Below are 21,627 nucleotides of genomic sequence, written 5' to 3'. Positions count from 1 at the left end.
AGTAATGTCTATCTGCCAAATTGATCACTTTACCCAATCACACCAAACATGACACGGAGACGATTTGTTTACGAAAAGTTTTACTAACGTGTTAGTATTTCAGCAAAGTTATTGCAACGGGTTTCAAAGGCAGACAGACACACTATTATAGGCTATAAAGTAACAAGTTTTATACAATTAAAATATTACACAGACCTATGGGATTTACTGAATAACTAACAGACCCATAAAAGAAATTAAATCTGAAAGAGTGAGTCCAGTATTAGCACCTACAATATCTCTGAGAGTAAAACTTGTAACTGTTTCATCCTCATCTAATATATTTATCTTTCTCCCAAATCCAGTGCTCTCAAACCTCAAAGATGAAGGGCATAAAAGTCCCAATACTGAGAACACACAGCCAAGAGAAGAGCTAGAGATATTGATGCAGACTTGAGAGTTTCAGTTGGAAATCACTTAACTTACTGAACTTGAATCGATCATAACATTTCTGTGCACTGAATACTGTATATGGAGGAAAGTCTATGAATCAGAAGGTTTGCCAGTAGGGATAGTTAAAAATTAGCAATATACAGTATCATTCCTATCAAATTTTTTTCTCTTAAGTTATATTTATAACAAAACTAGAAGTAAAATATTTATTACACTTGCTCATTACACAGTCAGGGACACAGCAGGGGCATTTATGTTTGATGGTTTGGCATCCACTTTATTGTGCTTACTTATTTTTATAAGGAACAAGCAACACATCCCACAGCTCAACATTCAAGGTAGTGCAGTAATAACAAAATTCTCAAAAACCAAACCTGGAAATTGCATTAAATACTGCTTTAATTAGGAACTGCTGTAATAAAACAAATAACATTACACATTATCTTCCCAATGAGCTTCAGTTTGAGAAAGTTAAACAGCAGAACTAGATCTTTTAAGATTTGAGTCATGGCAAAACTGGTAGTTCTTGGAAATCTGGGAGATGCCTTAGCAAAACCACAGACACAGCCCACCCTTCACCAAAATCCTGGAGAAAAGCGTTGTATGAATTTGGGGGAGTAAGACTGAACACTGGCTAGGATACGGCTTGTGGAAGCTGGCCCGAGGAATGGTGGCAGATAAGAAATAAACTGTGTTGGGCTGACCAACTGCATATTTTATTAATGGCTTCGAATTTAAAAAAAAAAAAAAGTGAAATGTTTCATTGTGTTTCTCAGGAACTAGTCAGATGATTACAGAGTTCTACACAATTTGGAGACACAAAGTGGATGCTGAGCGACTAGAGGTCACCCCAGGTGTGGAATTTCAGAAAGTGAGTCCTTGGAGTGAATGGCACCGTGGCTCTGGCAGCAGATACGAAGGAATGATGCTCTGAGAGGAGGTAGGGGACACGCTGCGGTCGGCCAGGGGACAGATGAGGGTCCCAGCTGGAGGTGGGATCTATGATCAGAGGGGAGAAGGGAAGGTTTTAGAGAGGGATGCAAAAATAACTTCTAAGACATCACCTGATGCGAGCTCCCGACATGTGGACTAAGTTCTCTTGACTCTGTCTCTAGCTATGAAATACCTGGATCTGCACTACCTGCCTGATGGCCTGGCGAGCCCAGCCCTGGACGTTCCCATCTCTGACCAATCATGTCACAGGAGGTAGGACAGCAAAGGTGTGATCGGCTGACCCGGGGCCTGTCTGCTGTGATTTTTAGCCTTGGACCAATAACTCTCTGTGCCTCTGTTTCCTTATCTGAAGAACAGAGATAACACCACCTACCTCATCAGCGTGTTGTGAGAATTCAAATCCAGCATTTGGAACAGAACAGGCACATAGTAAGTGCCAACAGATGTTGGTTATTTTTAATCACTAACTTATTGTGATAAAATACTGATATATTCTATTTAAAAAAATAATTTTTTTTTTTTTTTTTTTTGGGGGGCTGTCTCCAGGCCATGCAGAAGTTCCCAGGTCAGGGACTGAACCCACGCCACAGCGGTAACAATGCCAGATCCTTAACTGACTGCACCATCAGGAAACCTCCCTATTCTGTCTTTGAGTAAAGAAGACAGTCTTAATCCAAAGAGGGAAAGCACCATCAGGCTGTCCAATGAGAAAGGTATTGAAAAAAAATAACTTTTTAAAAGGAGCAAAGTATTTCGTTTAAAGCTCTTTTTAAAAATGAAGGCCATCTCCATGATTTGAGTGCTCTTTTGTTAATCAGTAATTTAATTCCCATACAATGCTTCAACCTACAGATACCAGGTGGACGTAAGAAAAATGATAGAACTGAATTAATTATTCTTACAGTTTCCCCCCACCTCCTCCAAGACCTCAGCCCACACAGGACCCTGAGCCCGAAGAACACAAAGCTCTGAAAACTAAACTGCGCTGAACAAAAATATTTGCATTTGTGAAACTACCACCAGTTCCTAATGTAAATCTTATTTTAAACTTTCACTGTTGTTGAATATTGATAGATTAGTCTCTGGTGTGTAATTGCTCAAAACCCTGCACTACCTCGGAAAAACATGACATTTAGCAGCAAGAGCTGCAAAATGAGTCATGACAAATGGGCTGTGCCAAGTCAGTGCAGCTGCAACAGATCAAACAAACGTACCCCAACATGTAACACAAACCACAGAGGGTCCCTGGTTAATCATCCAGAGAAGTATCAGTTTGGAAACTGCGCATGAGAAAGCGCGCACGGACAGGTAACACTAAGTGTTCTAAAACAAAGCCTTTGTGAAGAAGGAGGCACACTGTAGAGGGTGTCATTGTTTAGGTGTGGGGCTTTTAAGGACTTGGGTGACACATTCTCTCATGCAAGAGGGCAGCTTTGGGACGATGGCTGCTTTGTAGGGCTCAACAAATAGTACGGGAGCAGACATAATGTGTTTTTAAAACAGTACTGAAAAAGAAAAGAGGGGGATATATACACTTAGAATAATCTGATGAACTCTTTCTCCACGTTTCTGCTGCTGCAGGTACTTCCAGAAAGTGTGATGTTAAAAACTGGGGTTTTCAGGTCAGACTTGGGTTCGTATCCCGGTACCCATCACTGTGTGACTTGGAGAACATCATTTAATCTCTTTGTACCTTGTTTGGCTTATCTGGAAAGTAGGGGAAATACTCTGCAGAATTCTTGTGAGATTTAAAATACCATCTACATGTTAACCTGGCACACAGCAGGTGCCCTGCCCTCAAAACTGCAGCTGTTATTGTTAGTGTTGCCCTGGGAAGGACTCTGCCTGCTTAGGTGGAACCTGTTTCCGTGCTGCCTGTGAATTACTGTAGAGGCCTGCAGACAAAGTCAATCGGGCAGGTTCACCCACAGAACCTTCTCTGGAGAAAGAGCACATGACTAAAACAGGCAGAAACAGTGAAGGAGGATTTTTTGGTCACTTAGAAGGCTGAGCTGAAGTACTGTGGCTGCAGATTCTGATCAGTCGTCACTGATTTATTTCTCATTTACTCACATCATTACATGGATACATAAGACCATAAACATTCTAAAAAGAATGAAAATTTACGCTTCTACCCTCGAGAGGTAAGGTTTCTTCTACAGGGCGATGACACCACTTAAATAAATGAAATATTCTGAATCTCCCTACTCCACTCTGAAATGTTTCCTTGGTTATTAAAGCCATTTGTCATGTAGGCAGGGAAATCGCTGAACTGATCCTCCTGGCATGTGCAGAAGTTTCTGGGCTTGGGATGGAACCTGAGCCACAGCACTGACGACGCTGGATCCTCAGCCCACTATGCCACCAGGGAACACGTCAGGACTGATTCTTATATCCAAGACACAACTATTAAAATGTCTAGGATAGTTGTGAAATATTAAAATAAGATCCCTCCCAATCCAAAAAACAAAGTAACAACACAACAAAATAAATCTGAAAACAATACGGGGCGGGGGGGGGGGGGGATCAGGATTAAATTCTGTAATCGCTTGGGTTATATACATATGTTTTAAAGCCAATACAGAGAATATGCCACTATTTATTTACGATGCCAGGAAGAAAATCCATGCATCCTACAAAAATGTCAAAAATTGTAGGTAATTCACATAATGTTCATATTTACCTTTAATTCCATGGTTTATCTCCCACTGCTCACGCCTCTGTCTTCATAAATGGTAATTTCAATCTAAACAGCATGGCTGTTAAGAAAACACACTACAGGACACAACATAGAAAAAGGGGCCATGGCAAGATGATGGGTGTGGTCTGCGCAGACTTGTCTTTCAATTGCTTTACTTATTTCATTTTGTTGGCCGTGCCCGAGGGATGTGGAAATTCCCAGGACAGGGACTGAACCCGTGCCACAGCAGTGCCCTGAGCCACAGCAGTGACAACTCCAGATCCTTAACCCACTGCACCACCAGAGAACTGCTTTACTTAATTTATTAAAAAGGTCTCCTACCTCAGTTAAACGCAATGCTTTCTACAGCTTGCTGAGACATTTAAGAAAGGTAATCGCCTGTAGCACTCCACATGCAGTTCTTCCTCAAACATCAATTACTTATTTTTTGGGGAAAAAAAAATTCTGAAAAAGGATGCTTTTATTGCAGAACTAAGAGGAGGGTCTTAACTGAGCACCCACGGAGGTGATGAACTCAGGGGTTCAAAATGCCCTGAAATTATAAGCAGACTTTTTCTTGGGAGAGGGTTCATGAGTTCTGAACGTTTGAGAACCACTGCTGCAGAGTATAATGAAACTGCTGAAATGACCATCAGCCGGAAGGCCTGGGATTATATGACCTAGGTTTTTTTAAAAAAAAAAAAAAAAGAAAAAAAGTTATTTTACCCATTACTCCAGCTATCAAACTAAATTAGTTTTGTTTGGGGGCTTTTTCTGGCAATTTTATTTACCAAATTCACTTAGTGATTTTCAAAGCTTACCGCCTCTAAAAATAGGCACAGTATGTCAAAGGTAATGAAATGGTACATCTGGCAGCTGTAACTGATTTCAGGGAATCAGAAGAGCCCACGGAGCTGCGATGCATTTGGCCGGCAGTCCCACCACACCACACATTAGGGTTCATGCATTTCAAAGGGGCTGTCGCTGGGTCTCTGCAGCTGAAATGCATTACTCGCACCACCGCCATTATTACTACAAGATGCCTCAGAACCACCAAGACAATGGCAACCAATGCTAAACAAGCCACAGGGACCAGAATGACGAAGGGGAAGGAGGTGGGCTTTAGAGGAAGATGCTGGAGCTGGGAGGCTTACGACAGGAACCACCCCCACAGAGGGGTCCCAGGGCAAGCTTGAGACAAGGGAGCTCAGGTCCTTCTAGCCAGGGCAAGACAGTACCATCACCGTGTTCTTTTTAGAGCCTTTTGTACCCTGTGGTCTAGACTGAAAAGATACAACTCGGAGTCCTCTCTCGATGGGATCTGTCAGGAGGAGGCCTTGGGGAGCATAGATCTTCTCGTTCTGCTCTTGAATGTATTTGGAGACCTTCTTCAGAACCTGACGAAAAGAAACATCACAGCTTTTTACAAAGTTCATCAGATTTGCCTTTCGGTATCAGCTGGATCTCAAAATGCTCAGGCGGAATTCGTTTTCAAAGCGGGAAATGGATATTCCTCGTGGTGGGACACAGCTCTGGGTGTCTGGCTCAGGCCAGTTACACCAAGACACAGGGCAGTGGACGGACCCCTTGGTCCCGAGCCTGGTCCATGCGGTGCAAGTAGAGATGCACAGGGAAGCCTGAGAGGCAGCCCCTACCCCCTTCCAGCCACCTGCACGCAGGAAATACGAAGAGGACCCTGCACACAGCGCGTGGTTATGCTTTCAACGCCCTACTCAGAACGTGTGGTTCATGTGACACTTTCCAACATCAAGGGCAGTTTCTGACCTTCTCCTGTAACAGACACTGCTTCTTCCCTCCTTTGTACATTTTCATTAATTGTAAGTAAGGATACAGAGTAGGCTGATAACAAAGAGAGCCCAGTTAGTTTAAATCTGGAAGGTTTCTGCTCCTTTGTAAATCGCGTGCTCGCTGGCTGCCATGGAGGTTCCGGTGACAAGTGTCTTATATCACTTCCAGGACTGGATGCAGAGGTACTCTGTAGCTTGCTCCTGTGTCCTAGATGGGAACCTCGGTTTATAAGTTTAGTAGTAAGGTTGTAAAAGTCAAAGCAAATGTAGACAGAAACCAGATAGGATACAAAGGAACTTCTGGAAACTGCCAAATCTCCAGCTTTAATAAGGGCAATTCTGGGACAGATAAGCGAGAAGAAAATAAATCTTAATAGTTGTATACAAAATCAAAGAGCTACATGTTTTATTTCAGATTCAAAGTCATAATCTTTTTCTGGCTCTAATGTTCAAAGAGGCTTTGATCCAGTTCTTTAATTACTATATATTTTCTTAAATTCACACTACCAGAATATGATAAAGTCACAGATAACTGTGATCACAGCAGAGAGGGGAAAAGACTTGTATGAAAATATAGTTGGAAATTAAGAAATGATTTAAGTGTGTGTCTACAATGGACTAGACCAAACTAACAAATTCGGATGTTAAAATTTAGGTGCTTTGGTATAAATTGATACAGAATTTTTTTTTTTTTTTTTTTTTTTTTTGTCTTTTTGCCTTTTTCTTGAGCTGCTCCTGCGGCATATGGAGGTTCCCAGGCTAGGAGTCTAATCGGAGCTGTAGCCGCCGGCCTACACTACAGCCACAGCAATGGGGGATCCAAGCCGTGTCTGCGACCCACACCACAGCTCACGGCAACACTGGATCCTTAACCTACTGAACAAGGGCAGGGATCGAACCCGCAACCTCATGGTTCCTAGTCGGATTCGTTAACCACTGCACCACAACGGGAACTCCAGAATACTATTTCTAAAAAAAAGATTTTTTTTTCACCTAATTACCTGAAGTATACATATCCTTCTCCTGTTTTTTCAGCTCTCAAAGAGTTTGAGTGGTGCTTGGTCTTTATGGGTATCTTGTCAATCATGCTGAAATGACAAGGAAGCAGCCCATCAAGGCGCCCAACTCAGGACCCTCCACCTTCTTCCCGCCAGCCTTCTCAGCTCACCTGCCAGAGCTGGAAACTGGAGAGCCCTCTCCCTCACCTCAGTCCATTCATACTCGGGAGACACGCAGAAAAATGCCCGCATGGCTAGTTTCAAAGAAAGGATTCCTTCAGAACAGCTAGCTTTCCTCCCTCCCTCCCTGGGTGCAGGTTGCTAGCTAGAGAAACAGCACTCCTTTTTTTGGGCCGCTCCCGCGGCATATGGAGGTTCCCAGGCTAGGGGTCTAATCGGAGCTGTAGCCACCGGCCTACGCCAGAGCCACAGCAACGCAGGATCCGAGCTGCGTCTGCAACCTACACCACAGCTCACGGCAATGCCGGATTGTTAACCCACTGAGCAAGGGCAGGGACCGAACCCGTAACCTCATGGTTCCTAGTCGAATTCGTTAACCACTGCGCCACGACGGGAACTCCTGAAACAGCACTCCTTTATTCAATTCAAGCATAACTTTGTTGCGCAGGATTTTTATGTAAACTTTAATAACACCCATGGGCATCTGGGTATCGGTTCAGGGAGAAAACAACTCGTTTTCTTTTTGTATAAGCTCCAAATCCTCTTAGCGTCCTTTGGTGAAAGCAGCACTGTCCTGAACAAGATGCTTTTAAACTCTTCGTCTCGTTAGCAATAGGAAAGCATTCACAGGCGTGAGTGAACTCATTCCGCATCACACACACAGGGCAAAGCCCCACTCTCACTCCAAGAAACCTCTGGGTGACATTCTACTCTACTAGTCTTGGTAAATCAATGTTTAGACAAACTACAATACTGAACAAAATGACCTCTGTTATCCTCGAACCCTCGATAAAACCTCAATTTGTATACTTACAAAGCTAAACACTACCGTTGTCGCTGAGATTATTAAACTGGAGAAAGCCTACCAGACCCTAAAGAAAAGATATCCGAAGGGAGGCTGAGTGAGAGCCTCGGGATCCCGGTAAGATCCAAGCTCCTCTAGACTGTGCTCCTTTCAGATCACAGCTCACAGCAGGGGGATCTTCCAGCTGAGGAACACAGCAGAGAGCTGCTGAGGGGAGGACCTTCTACAAGCCCATTTGTTCCCTGATTATAATGGGCAGCAACAGAGAGAAATGACACTGAGGCCTTTATCTTCATTTTAGATCAATAAATAGCACACTATAAGGGAAAAAAATGCATGATTGTTCTAGTGGGTTTTAAATGGCCTATTTACAATTTCGAAAAACGTAACCCGCATGATAAAATGTAAGCACTATTATATCTGGCTTACTGTTTGCAGGCTACAAGTTGTAGTGTTTAAAACAATGAAGACTAAATGCCTGTCCTTTCATAAAGTAGAAAATAACAACACAGACATTCCTAAGGGACAAACTGGAGAGAGGGAGGGGCTGACTGTGCTAAAATTTCTATCATCTTATCAAAAACACAAAGACACACTTAAAATGTTTTCTTTTAAAAGGACAGGTACAGGAGTTCCCGTCGTGACTCAGTGGTTAACGAACCCGACTAGCATCCATGAGGATGTGGGTTCAATCCCTGGCCTTGCTCAATGGGTTAAGGATCTGGTGTTGCCATGAGCTGTGGTGTAGGTCGCAGGTGGTGGGGCTTGGATCCTGAGTTGCTGAGGCTCTGGCTCCAATTGGACCCCTAGCCTGGGAACCTCCATATGTAGCAGGTGCAGCCCTAAAAAAAAAAAAAAAAAAAAGGACAGATACATTATATCTTAATTATGACCATTCCAGCCATTTACTTTGCATGATCTAGTTAGTCATGTCCAGCTTCTAAAATAAAAAAAAACAAAACAAAAAAACAAGTATTTATAAAAAGTGGCCATGCCTTAAATTCTGGTTTCCTGAGTAATTTTATTTTGTCTTTACTTGCTTTAATTAATACTTTTGGCCGAGCCTGTGGAATGTCAGGGATTGAACCCACACCACAGCAGTGACGATGCCATATCCTTTAACTCCTAGGCCACCAGGGAACTCCCTGTGGTTGCTTTATAATACTTAATCTGTAAAGAGAAAGAGACCTTAGGCTTATAAAGTAGTGCCTTATAGATCACCTATGAACTCAAAACATAAATTTGTACCCAATCAATTTCCATCATATTTCTGATACTGAGAACTGCCTTCCACGATTAAGAGTCAAAAAAGATTTTAATTAAGAGCTGCTAAATGTTTAGTAGCTAAATAAACTAGTGGCTGCTAAAAAAGATTTTACACTTGAAATAAAAATTTGTATATAAATTCATAAATATCTCATTAAAACATACATAAATACATATATACACTAACATAATTTTTTTTGTCTTTTTAGGGCCACACCCACAGCATATGGAAGTCCCCAGGCTAGGGGTCAATTCAGAGCTGTAGCTGCTGGCCTACACTACAGCCACAGCAATGCCAGATCCTTAACCCACTCAGTGAGGCCTGGGATCGAGCCCACGTCCTCATGGATCCTAGTCGGGTTCATTACCACTGAGCCACAATGGGAACTTCATATACTAACCCAATTTTTAAATCTATTTTGAGAAACACTATCATACATCTACCATATGTAAGTCAACTTATTAATTCTAAGACCCATTTTATAGTTGAGAGAACTCAAACTTGGAGATTTTTTTTTTTCTTTTTTAACAACTGACCTCAGAAGGAGGTATCTATTTATTTTAGCAAATGCACATACATAAATAAAAATTAAAATCTCATCAACAAGCTTACAAACTGTAGTGAAATGGCAATTCAAGCATCTAATACTTCAAGTGTGAATAAAATACTCTGGAGGATGTCTGTCTCTGCCTTCAACTGACAACATTCTACACATCTTTCAGTGGCCACCCCACGGCTGTTGCTACCCACAGGGTTCTGCCTTCCCTCCCCTCTGCAGTCAGCAGCTCCACATTAGGCCCTGGCTCCACCACCACCACGTCCCTTGAATCTGTTCACCTCCTTCCTCTCCACTGCTCTGCTCCTCGGCCAAGCTATCGTCACCTCTTGCCAGTACTTCTTGTGAAGCATCTTACTTCCACTTTTACACCTTTTCTTCAAAGAGTCAAGAAATCTCTTTGAAGTGAAAATCTGACCATGTCACTCTCCAGTTTAAAAACCTCTCAGTGGCTTCTCCCTGCACCGAGCACACACTCCCGCAGGATGCCTGCCCCCCCCCCCAATCACCTCCAGCCCTTCTCACCCCACTCCCCTCCTTCTGCGAGGTCCCAGGATGCTCCTGGCCTTCGGCATAGGTTCCTCTCTCCATGTGGACGGTGCCGGGCTTCCCATCCTGCACATGCCAGCGGCCCTTTCTGACAACACAGTCTAAATTAGGTCTCTCCCACTCTGTTTTTTTCAGAGCAAAGTTTGTTTTTTTCAAGGTACTTATCACACCTTACAATTCTGTTGGTTTTGTTTCCTTATTATCAGTGTTTGTTTACCCTGAAATTATAAACTCCACAGTGTCGGCAAGCATGTCTGCCCTCTTTAGTTATATCCTCTGCACGCTGCTTAGCACATAGCAGGCCTTCAGTAAACAGCTATCCAATGAATGAATCCTCTGTTCCTTCACTCACCAACTGCATCATTAAAGAGCAGCTGCTAAGACAGCACGGACTGAAAGCTGACCCTGGTTCTCTGGGGCGTCTGATGCTGAAGGCCCAGCAGAGGTGACAGGGAGCCGCTTGTCTGTGTGACATGAGGAGGACACAGACTGCTCAACTAGTTATCTGCATGTTTCCCTGCGGTAACAGCAGGGGAGTCGTGTCAGGAGGCCAGTGAAGAAACAGCAACAATTCCAGCCAACGGCTGAAAATACTTTAGCTGTGACTATACCTGCTCTCCCACTGCATGGGACAGGGACAGGGATACCTGGGGTGGGGGGGAGCACAGAGATCCTCACAGCCCTTCATTTTCTTTTTTTTTTTTTTTGGTCTTTTTGCCATTTCTAGGGCCACTTCTGCAGCATATGGAGGTTCCCAGGCTAGGGGTCTAATCGAATCGGAGCTGTAGCCACCAGCCTACACCAGAGCCACAGCCACGCGGGATCCAAGCCGCGTCTGCGACCTACACCACAGCTCACGGCAACGCCGGATCCTTAACCCACTGAGCAAGGCCAGGGATCGAACCCACAACCTCATGGTTCCTAGTCGGATTCGTTAACCACTGAGCCACGACGGGAATTCCTCAGCCCTTCATTTTCTAAACATGGTCAGAATTTCACCCTGTACTAGGGGTTTACTGAGGTTAATGTCAATTTATGCACTTAACACATTCAGGGAGTGCCTCATACACCCAAGGCATGATGTTAAGCCTGAAGAAGGCCCTTGACCTCAAGAAAGATACATATTTGAAAGGCAAACAAGACAACACAAAAGGCTACATTCCCAGGTAGAGAGCACTAAGTGCCCCCAAAGACCACAAGGCAAGAAGCATTGGGGTGAGACAGAGAAGGGATTCTAGCGGAAGAGGAGATGGACAGTTAGCTGAGAGGTCTGGACCCAGAAGGCAGGCCAGCTGGAGGACAGCCTGGAGAGTGTGCTTGGCTGGCAGAGAAAGTGAGGAAGGGGCGACACCGCTGGGAAGGCGAGCTGGAGGTGGGCTGGAGAAGGGCCTGCCCATCACCCAGCGGCCAGAAATGAGAACCCTCGAAGGCCTCGACCTCACCCAAGTGGCAGGGGTGGCAGGGCTGTGCCTTAGGAAGACGGCGGCCATTTGGAAAAGGCAAAGAAGGGGAGGGAGACCCTGCTTCCTTAGAGGCAGGACGGGCGCGAGCCAGGGTGTGGCAAAGGACATCAGGAACTGTTCATAAACGGAGAGTCTGACGGCTGAGGAATTGCCCCCTTCCCGCCCCCATCGAAAGACGGTCCTGAAAAAGGCAGGCTGCTCCTGAACCAGATGGCGAGGTGTGATGTGCGGCTTTTGGATGTCTAGGTTGAAAAGCCAGCCAGACTGGGTCCAGTACAGTTCAAAGAGAGGACAAGAACTCAGGTGGGGGGATGAGATGGAAGACTGAAGTTTGGGGGAAATAAAGGAAAAGGCTTCTCGGAAGACTGGGCAGATTGAGCACGTAGATTTTTCAACATTCTTCCTAAGTGTAAGCCAATTTCCACACTGATGTGTCAACCTGTTTCTGAAAGACACAGGACTCTTCTGTGTGCTTTGGTCATAGAAACAACAAAATCTGAGCGATTATTATTATAAATGCCTCTTTAGTTTTTTTTTAAAACTGGCTGCACCAGCAGCATATGGAAGTTCCCAGGCTAGGGGTCGAACTGGAGCTGTAGCTGCCGGCCTACACCACAGCCACAGCAATGCCAGATTTGAGCTACATCTGTGAACTACACTGCAACTTTTGGCAATGCCGGATCCTTAACCCACTGAGTGAGGCCAGCGATTGACCCCTCATGGACACTATGTTGGGTCCTTATCCCACTGAGCCACAGTGGGAACTCTGCCCCTTTAACTTTTATGGCAGTTGTCACCACATGAATATAAACATAAAAAGCTCTCCTTTTTCATGGTTTTAAGAGAATGTGTGAAAACAAAGGCAGCCCTACCTTCTCATAATGAGTCTCCATGCACAAGAAGATGGTGTATGCTGTTAAACATGCCAGGCAGCCTTCTAGGTAGGACTGGCCCCCGAGCTTCTCTGCTTCGGCATAAAGGTTATTTAGCGTTCGAACTGTCTCTTCAAATTGCTGCCTATCAATCTGTGCGGAAAAAAAGAATTTAAAAATGAGTTTTTTGGGGAAAAAAAGAGCAACTCCCTCAATGCATGCTATCACTACTTTAGGTTGCTGTTCTGTCAACGTTCTTATCTAACACATCATTTTAGGTGACTTTGGTTAAATCTGGACCCAAGTTACTGAACCTGATGAGTGGTTACTTAATTTTAGTCTTCTTGTGGACACTTGGTATCTTCAAGGCTCCAAATGGTATCTCTTTATACCAAATTTCAAGTAACTTCATTAAATTATATACCCCCGGCCCAATCCTTCCTACACTCACATTTGCTGAGCACCTGGCAACAGGCTGTAGAGGAAGGTGAGAAAGACACTGTCTAGTCCTCATGGGCTTTCCAGTCGCAAGCAGAGCAGATACGTAACAATCGAAGCACAATAAACTGAGAGTTCTGTGATCTGTAATCGAGGCAAGTGCCAAGAATGGCTGGGACACAAAAGGAGGGCTGAGTTCCCTTTATCAGCCCATAACCATAGATAGAGTTCCTGTAGTGGCTCAGTGGTTAACGAACCTGACTAGTATCTATGAGGACGAAGGTTCGATCCCTGGCCTTGTTCAGTGTGTTAAGGATCACAGCGTTGCCATGAGCTGTGGTGTGGGCCGCAGCTACAGCTCCGATTTGACCCCTAGCCTGGGGTCCATATGGTGCAGGTTTGGCCCTAAATAGACGGAGAAAAAAAAAAAAATGCAGGTAACTTTTTTTTTTTTAAGGGCCACACTCATGGCATATGGAGGCTCCCGGTCTTGGGGTCGAATTGGAGCTACAGCTGCCAGCCTATGCCACAGCCGAAGCAACTTGGGATCTGAGCCATGTCTGTGACCTACACCACAGTTCTTGGCAACACTGACCCACTAAGCGAGGCCACGGACTGAACCCGAGTCCTCATGGATTCGTTTCCTCTGCACCACAACGGGAACTCCCAAGACCAGGTGATCTTTAAGTCCCTCCATGCTTCAGTCTACCAGGCAAAAAAGGGAAGTAAGGACATTTTAAGCAGATCAAAAGGTACAAATAGTTTCCTCACCGCCCATCTCTTTTCAAGGAACTGTCTGCTTAATAAAAGCTCACAATGGACAAGGTGAGATCTTAAGCTACCACACCCGTTCCCAGGAGGCATTCCTGTCACCTGTTCTACTCAGGACACCGCCACCTTATTCGCACAGTAATACCACTCCCATCAGCCCCTGTTCTTCTGCTTCTCTTTCCAATAGCACTTTCCTTTCTTCTCGCAGCACTTGGCCGATTTCAAATCTCAATCTTTACCCTAAGAATTCCAAAGCCCACGAGTAGTTCATCCGATTCTACCCTTCTTGGTAGGTAACAAAGCACAGCTGATCTGTCCTTATTCTCTGCCTTCTCTCACACATCTCTCTTATTCCTAAAACTAATAACTATTTACATATGAATTCTCTCTTTCATGAAAACTTTACTTAGAAACAGATTCAGAAAGGAATTCAAAAAAACCTCGATATATAGTTTAAGACAAAACATTCCGAGAACATAATTCTTTGATGACAGACAGAACATGTCTGATGATTTATTTTTCTTTTTCTTAATTTTAAATTGAAATTTTTTTTCTTTTTTGGCCACCCTGAGGCCTATGAAGTTCCTGGGCCAGGGATCAGATCCAAGCCACAGTTGTGACCTACACTGAAGCTGCAGCAATGCCAGATTCTTAAGCCACTGTGTCAGGCTGGGTATTGAACCCGTGTCCCAGAGCTCCAGATACACCTCTGAGCCTGTTGTGCCACAGCAGGAACTCCTCTTGATGACTTACGATCATCACTCTTAGGCTAGTAAGCCCTTTAGGTTAGAGGCAATCGTTTTGTCCTTCATGTGGAAAACTGGGAGGACTCAATAAACCAAAGGCACTTTAAAGTGGTGGTGGCTCGATCTGTTTTTTATTTTTTTTTGTCTTTTTGCTATTTCTTTGGGCCGCTCTCGCGGCACATGGAGGTTCCCAGGCTAGGGGTCGAATCAGAGCTGTAGCCACTGGTCTACGCCAGAGCCACGGCAACTCGGGATCCGAGCCGCGTCTGCAACCTAAACCACAGCTCACGGCAACGCCGGATCGTTAACCCACTGAGCAAGAGCAGGGAAAGAACCCGCAACCTCATGATTCCTAGTCGGATTCGTTAACCACTGCGCCACGACGGGAACTCCTCGATCTGTTTTTTATTTTTTTGCTGCCCTGTGCATCAGCTTGATGTGGAATCTCAGTTCCCAAACCAGGGACTGAACCTGGGCTGCATGTGTGAAAATGCTGAATCCTAACCACTAGGGAATTGTTTTTAAAAGAAGCCCCTTTTAATTTCTCAGAATATTGGCGTTTCTGACATGGGGCTGGGTGGGTGGAGCTGGCGCTGAGCCAGGGCAGGGTTCCGTCACTGAGCCCCCACCTGAACATGTGCTGTGTCACCAACGGTCACCTGGGTTCTCATTCCCAGAATACAGACCTAGGAGAAGAATTCAATGAGCAAATACTAATTGTACACTGTTCTCCCCACCTAGTTACACCTAAGTTAATGCCCTCAGTGTGTCCATCAGTAAATCCACAAAAGTCTAAATAATTTCAAATACTTGCATTTGATTTACCTATGATATTATGATCTGACAAAGAAATTCTTTGAATTCTTTACGTTTCTTTTTCTTTTTTTGTCTTTTTGCCATTTCTAGGGCCACTCCCGTGGCATATGGAGGTTCCCAGGCTAGGGGTCCAATCGGAGCTGCAGCCACCTCCCTACACCAGAGCCACAGCAATGCGGGATCTGAGCCGCGTCTGCAACCTACACCACAGCTCACGGCAACGCTGGATCCTTAACCCATTGAGCAAGGCTAGGGATCGAACCTGCAACCTCATGGTTCCTAGTTGGATTTGCTAACCACTGAGCCACAACGGGAACTCCCTATTTAAGTTTCTTTGGCCAGAATATGATTTAGAACTAGGGGGTCCAACCTGGAAACATCTTCTTTCAGATCAGAAATACCAGAAACACTAATTCTTAAGAGTTATTCCAAGGTTGTAATGCTTTACAGGATGAACGCAAATCAGAGATCATTAAAAAAAAAAAATCCAAAATGAGACATTTTTTGAGGTATTCCCATTGTAGCTCAGTGGTAACGAATCCAACTAATATCCATGACAATTCGGGTTTGATCCCTGGCTTCGCTCAGTGTGTTAAGGATCTGGCGTTGCCGTGAGCTGTGGCGTAGGTTGCAGATGCAGTTTGGATCTGTGGCTGTGGCTGGCAGCTGCAAATCTGGTTCGACCCCAAACTCGGGAACATCTATATGCCACATATGTGACCCTAAAAAGCAAAATAAATAAATAAGTAAATAAATAAATAATTTTGGGGGGAAAAGTTTAATAAAAAAGAATAAAAGTTTTTTTTTTTTTTTTTTAAAAGGTCAAGAGCTTCTTCAAAAGGTTGAAAAAGAGGGAAAAAGCATGGTAGGCAACAGTAATGGCAAAGGACATACTTAACAGGAAGGGCTCCACAGAGGAATTGTGGGCATTTTTCTCACGCCTTCCAGGCCTGATGAAGCACAGCTGTCAGCGTTCGCCCCTGGGTACCTGGACATTGATCTAGCAGCTATATCAACATTTGGAGAGATATGAAGTTGGAGCAAAATATAAATTTGGGCCAATAAACACCGGCAGTCAGAATGGAAATAAGAATCAGGCTCATTTTCTCCGAATTTTTTTTTCTTTTTTTTGTCTTTTTTTTGCCATTTCTTGGGCCGCTCCCTCAGCATATGGAGGTTCTCAGGCTAGGGGTCCAATCGCAGCTGTAGCTGCCAGCCTACACCACAGCCACAGCAACGCGAGATCTGAGCCGCGTCTGTGACCCATATCACAGCTCACGGCAACGCTGGATCCCTTGCCAGGGATCGAACCCGCAACCTCATGGTTCCTAGTCGGATTCGTTAACCACTGAGCCATGACGGGAACTCCTCCCCCGAATTTTTTGTTCCTTATTGAACTTCCTGTGGAAAAGATGGGGTTGATTGCAAGTCAAAGATAATCTCCACTGACCAGATATACAAACATTTTGAAAGATATATAGGGGAACAAAATACTTCAATTATAGTCCATTCACTTCTCTTCTGCCCAGACTAAGAGTGCATACAATGTCTGTATTTTGGCTAAAGCGAGAATCAAGCTTTCTTTAAAGAACTGTCCTGGCAACAATGCACTTACACATCGAAGTATTACATTCTCACAGGCAGTGGAGAAAGTAAACTTGTTAACAGACACATCTTGTCCTCACTCCTAAATTAAAGGGAACAAGTGTGTGTATGTGTCTGTGTTTAATGCTTTAAAATCATACAAAACATTTGAATGTTTATTTCTTCCTCTATTAAGTTGCCAAGTGTGATGTCTCACAAAAGGAAAATCAGGCCCAGTGGTAGAGCAATCAGTAAGTAGTAGAGAAAAAGAAACCTTTCAATTTCCCATCAAACAAAGCAAGGAAAATTTAAACCTGAAATTTAAATTTAATCTCAACACACTGGGAAAAACAACAACAACAAAGCTTTTCCAAGCAGTTTAAAATATAAGCTAGTATTTTAACCAAACATTTAAAGAGAAAAAAATATTTTTTTCAAAAGCACAATTGAACAGCCCCAAATACCACTCCATAAAGTACTCAGAATCACAGGCAGTTCTGGGCAACATGAAGTCAAAGAAGTAAAAGGACTCCAGAATTTAGAAATACCAATTTTCTGTAACAATCAGTGGAGTTCTGTGACTACACTATGATTCTGCATTCGCACTGTAAAGACTCTACCACACACAGAGTAGAAGACTAATGTCTGATTCTGAATACATGTATTTGGCTAAATTATGAGCTGGAAGTCTGACCTTACAACCTTTAAATAAAGGTATCTTGTGACATCCAAATAAGTATGGTGAAAAGGAGTAATTTACATTCTGATTTGAAAGTACATAAACGGTACTAGATCAAAGTTTCTGTAAGAGGCTTAAAACTAAAACACTCGATCCATTTCACATAAGTCCTAACAAGTAAAACAGGTCAACTGTGATGTTAAATTATTTTAAAAACAACATTCAGGGAGTTCCCAAGGTGGAAACGAATCCGACTAGGAAACCATGAGGTTGCAGCTTCCATCCCTGGCCTCGCCCAGTGGGTTAAGGATCTGGGTTGCCGTGAGCTGTGGTGTAGGTCACAGATGAGGCTTGGATCTGGCATTGCTGTGGCTCTGGCATAGGCCAGCAGCAACAGCTCCGATTGGACCCCCAGCCTGGGAACTTCCATATGCCGTGGGTGTGGCCCTAAGAAGACAAAAAACAAAAACACAACATTCAGTAGCTCTGGCCAACAGATAACTTGCTCCATGTCTATCTCTTCAAAGACTGCGGAAACGTCCGCTTAGTATCAGGCTGAGTTATCTGATGACATGGCGACAACAAACTGTAGCATTTATATGACATGTCAGAAACTAATCTACAAATCATCTTTATGAGGCATGTTTGATCTTTAATTTGCATTTAAAGACACATATTTGGGACACCAACCTGCCCAGGGTTATGCATCAAACAAGAGGACACTGAAATTGATCACTGCTGATTTTCCAACCTTGGCAATCAAGTAGAACCACCTACTTCCCTATGAGCTAATTTTAAATGACTTCTATACATGTCTCCAGTATGTAGTCACCTACACCTACTTACCCCATGGCCAGCATTTCTTTGTCCCACGCCCAGGCCTAATCACCCCTCTTGTCAAAGAGGAAAGAGCCACAAAACCTGCTCTCATCTAACCAGAAATTGACCTCTGGACAGGAAACACACAGTAAGTTTTATCAGACAAAAGCTCAAGACCAAACACCCTTTCTCTGGGTGTGTGAACACCTGTAGGCACAAGAGAAAACACACTCTCACATACGCTCACTTCCCTGTACCTTTAAAGTAAGACAATGACCATCACCGTTATCTTCCCTAAGTCTGAAGAAAGGGAAAACACATCCCCTTCTGTAGGTAAGGTTGCCCAAAGGCCCCATCTTCTGATGACAATTTTGACGTGCAAGCCAACCCAACACAGGTGGCTCGCTGTGATCGGAACTGGGAGGGCCGAGTTGAGGGCCTCACTCTGAGATATTTCCCTGTCCAGGCTCATCCAATGCGCTGCGTTTTTCAGGTTCCAAGAAGGCCGGCCTGCACTGCATGGCACGGCACTTAATAAATCCTTTCTGCCCAGCAGCGCAGCTAGCACAGTGGCCACAAACGCCAGTCAGGAGAATGATGATGACTTCGCTTGCGTGGTGAGGTTGGAGGATACAGTTTACAACACGCAGAGATAGGTGGCCTGGAGCGTCAGGAATTAGTTCCTCATCACTGTGGTCAATAACCCGAGGAGGGGTGGGGACGACTGGGGAAGACGGCGGCGCAGATTCCGGGCACTGGGCACCGTGTAATCCCATTCACTCATCAGACCCCAGGCTTGGCCTTATTCTTCCTCCTCCAAACATCAGGGCTCGCTTAGTGGCCCTCTTCGAATGCCCCTGTCCCAGGCTCCCTCAGTGCCTGACCCTCCCAGAGCCACCAGGGGCACGGCGGCCGGGGGTCGGCCCGCACTCCCTGCCGCCCCACCCCAGAGCAGGTGCGGGGAGCCCGGATGCGTACCCGGTTCTCCAGCTCCGCGGGGAACTTGGTCTGGAACTGGCAGCGAGTGCCACTGCTGTAGTCTCGCTGAATGAAGACCTTCCCGGACACCGGCGCCTGCTGCGGCCTCATGGCGAGGACTAGACAGGCCGCGCTGCGGATTCGGGGGACACCAACCACGGTCAGATCCCCGGCCTGGAGCCAGGACTTCAACCCGCCAGCCGCGCAGACCCACCCACCTCCCAAAGCAGCCCAAGGGCTCCCCGCCCCACTCCCCTTCATCCATGCTGTCACCGCAGGCTTTCAACTACCTCCCGGACCCAGGCCCCGCGCCCCCCCCACAGCCCGGTTCGGCCCGGGAAACACGAACCCGCCTCCTCCACCCTCCAGCTGCTGTCGCGCCGCCTGCGCCGTCACTTACGTCCTGCCGCAAAATGCCTCTTTCCCCGCCCCGTAGCCGGGCCTCCTTCCTCAAGTCTAGGGCCCACCTTCTTCTACTGCCGTAAAGTGGCTCTGCCGAGGCTGCGTGCTGCGGGGCGGGACGCGAGCAGTGGGCGGGGCCAGAGTTGACCACGCCCACCCCGGCTCTTGGGAGTCCATCCGGAAGGAAAAGGCCGGGCTGGGCGGGGCTGTGGAGGGGTGCTGGAGGGCTTGGCGGCAGGGAGAGCGGTGGAGCGCGACCCCACCCAAGCCTACACGGGTTTGAGACTTGGGATTTCCCCGATGTATCACTTCCCTGGTGTGTCATTTACCTGTTGATCGCGGCGATATAGTTTCTGATCACTACTTTTAAGGGCTTATTTTCACTCTTGGTTGGAAGTCTCAGTTTGCACGTTGGACCCAACGCTACAAAAGAAATTGCTGGCGCACAGTTAGAAGTAGAAAGCAGGCTTGAGACCTGATCAGTTTGGCAGCAGGGCGGGAGGTAGAGAGGAGCGAGAACCTGCACGGGCTTCACTATCAAGCATCCCCTTCCAACTTTCCCTAAGGTAACTGTTGTCTTCTCTCCTACCCCAAAGATTTTCATCCAGCACCGCAGCCTCCACTCCTTGCAGGCTTGTCACTGGCGGTTGGCGCCCTCCCTGAGCTCAGCATACTCTGACAAGGCTGCCAGAGAACCCCTTCTCTGTAGTCCCCCTTATCTTCTGTCGTGCTTTCTTTTTTGTTTTTTTCTTTTTGGCTGCATTCACGGCCTTTGGAAGTTACTGGCCCAGGGACTGAATTTGAGCCGCAGCTTCAATCTATGCCACAGTAGTATGCTGCTCCTGGCTGGGGATTGAACCCGTGCCTTAGCAGCAACCGAAGCTGCTGAAAATACCACGGTGTATCCTTAACCTGTTGCACCACAGTGAGAATTCCGGGTTTCAGTTACCCCGGTCAACTGCAGGCTCAAAATGTTAAATAGAAAATTCCAGAAGTAAACAATTCATGTTTCAAATTGTATACCTATTCTGTGTAGTGTGATGAAATCCTACTGTCAGCTCCATTCCATTGGGATCCCCGGTCTTCCAATCTTCCATGGCTGCAACTGACATCTAAGTATTGACATCAAGATCCAGGATCACCCAAATCAGATGATTCTCTTCTGATCCATTGTCAGAAGGTCAATATAGTAGCTAATGGATTACAAAGCCTACATCATTCACCTCATTATGGAACCATATGAGGAAACCAACTGCCCTGTCCAGTACAATAATAGCTGCATGCATGAGTTGTCTCACAGCAGGAGGTTCCAATAAGGAATACAGTGTTCACAAGCTGCTGCCCAAAAAGAATCTGGGAGGGGCCAAAAGGAAGGAGGAGATGCCAGCCCCATATATGTCCTGCCCACCTCCCAGAAACCCTGGCACTGGATATCACCTTGGTTGAGCAATCCATGCACCACCAGGAAGGGCCCTGAATAAAGATGATGTGGTACATATGTATAATGGAATATGATTTAGCCATTAAAAATAAAATAATGAAGCTGAGACTGGAAGCCACGAGGCAGAGCAACTCATGGGTTCCCTTGGGTTCCCTTACCCTGCTGCTCTCTACCTGGGCAACCCTTTACAATAACGTCTTTTGCTTCGTCAGTACCTGTGTCTCCTTGGACAATTCATTTCCAAGTGTTAGACAAAAGCCTACTCAGGCCCTCCAAGCAGTCCCATCTCCCCTTCCCCCAAAACCTCACTTCATCTCATCACGTAAGCTTTTTATCATCATCTCACATTATCACAAGAGAGATAAGTGAGTCCAGTTCAGTAAGATGAC

General features: G+C 45.4%; 1 protein-coding gene across 8 annotated transcripts; it reads right to left on the bottom strand.

The window, feature by feature from the left end:
* Window positions 1-63: 63 nt before the first annotated feature.
* GOLGA7 (golgin A7) lies at window positions 64-19,883 on the bottom strand. 8 transcript variants are annotated; one of them, XM_005672664.4, is made up of 6 exons: window positions 19,796-19,883; window positions 19,396-19,528; window positions 12,565-12,717; window positions 5,362-5,463; window positions 4,070-4,132; window positions 64-1,431 (listed from the first exon to the last, which is right to left on the bottom strand). In XM_005672664.4, the coding sequence occupies exons 2-5, from the start codon at window positions 19,504-19,506 to the stop codon at window positions 4,085-4,087; spliced, it is 414 nt and encodes a 137-aa protein (XP_005672721.1). In that variant the 5' UTR covers window positions 19,507-19,528; window positions 19,796-19,883; the 3' UTR covers window positions 64-1,431; window positions 4,070-4,084. The 8 variants fall into 8 exon arrangements, with proteins under 8 accessions (XP_005672721.1, XP_084859310.1, XP_005672722.1 ...); XM_085003184.1 differs by lacking the exon at window positions 19,796-19,883 and adding an exon at window positions 19,686-19,781; XM_005672665.4 differs by lacking the exon at window positions 19,796-19,883 and adding an exon at window positions 19,745-19,781 and having other exon boundaries at window positions 4,070-4,137.
* Window positions 19,884-21,627: the final 1,744 nt, after the last annotated feature.

This window comes from Sus scrofa, chromosome 17, assembly GCF_054392235.1.
Source record: "Sus scrofa isolate SSC_HxYL_T2T_F1_AM1 chromosome 17, Sscrofa_HxYL_maternal_Yorkshire_Landrace_v2.0, whole genome shotgun sequence".
NCBI lineage: Eukaryota > Metazoa > Chordata > Mammalia > Artiodactyla > Suidae > Sus > Sus scrofa.
This window is presented reverse-complemented; position numbering and strand designations above follow the sequence as displayed.

Coding starts and splice junctions, on each gene's coding strand:
- GOLGA7 (XM_021077541.2), bottom strand. CDS start 19,506: ATGAGGCCGCAGCAGGCGCCGGTGTCCGGGAAGGTCTTCATTCAGCGA. Junction 12,718..19,395: donor CCGCGGAGCTGGAGAACCGG/GTACGCATCCGG, acceptor TTTTCCGCACAG/ATTGATAGGCAGCAATTTGA. Junction 5,464..12,564: donor TGGAGACTCATTATGAGAAG/GTAGGGCTGCCT, acceptor TCTTTTCGTCAG/GTTCTGAAGAAGGTCTCCAA.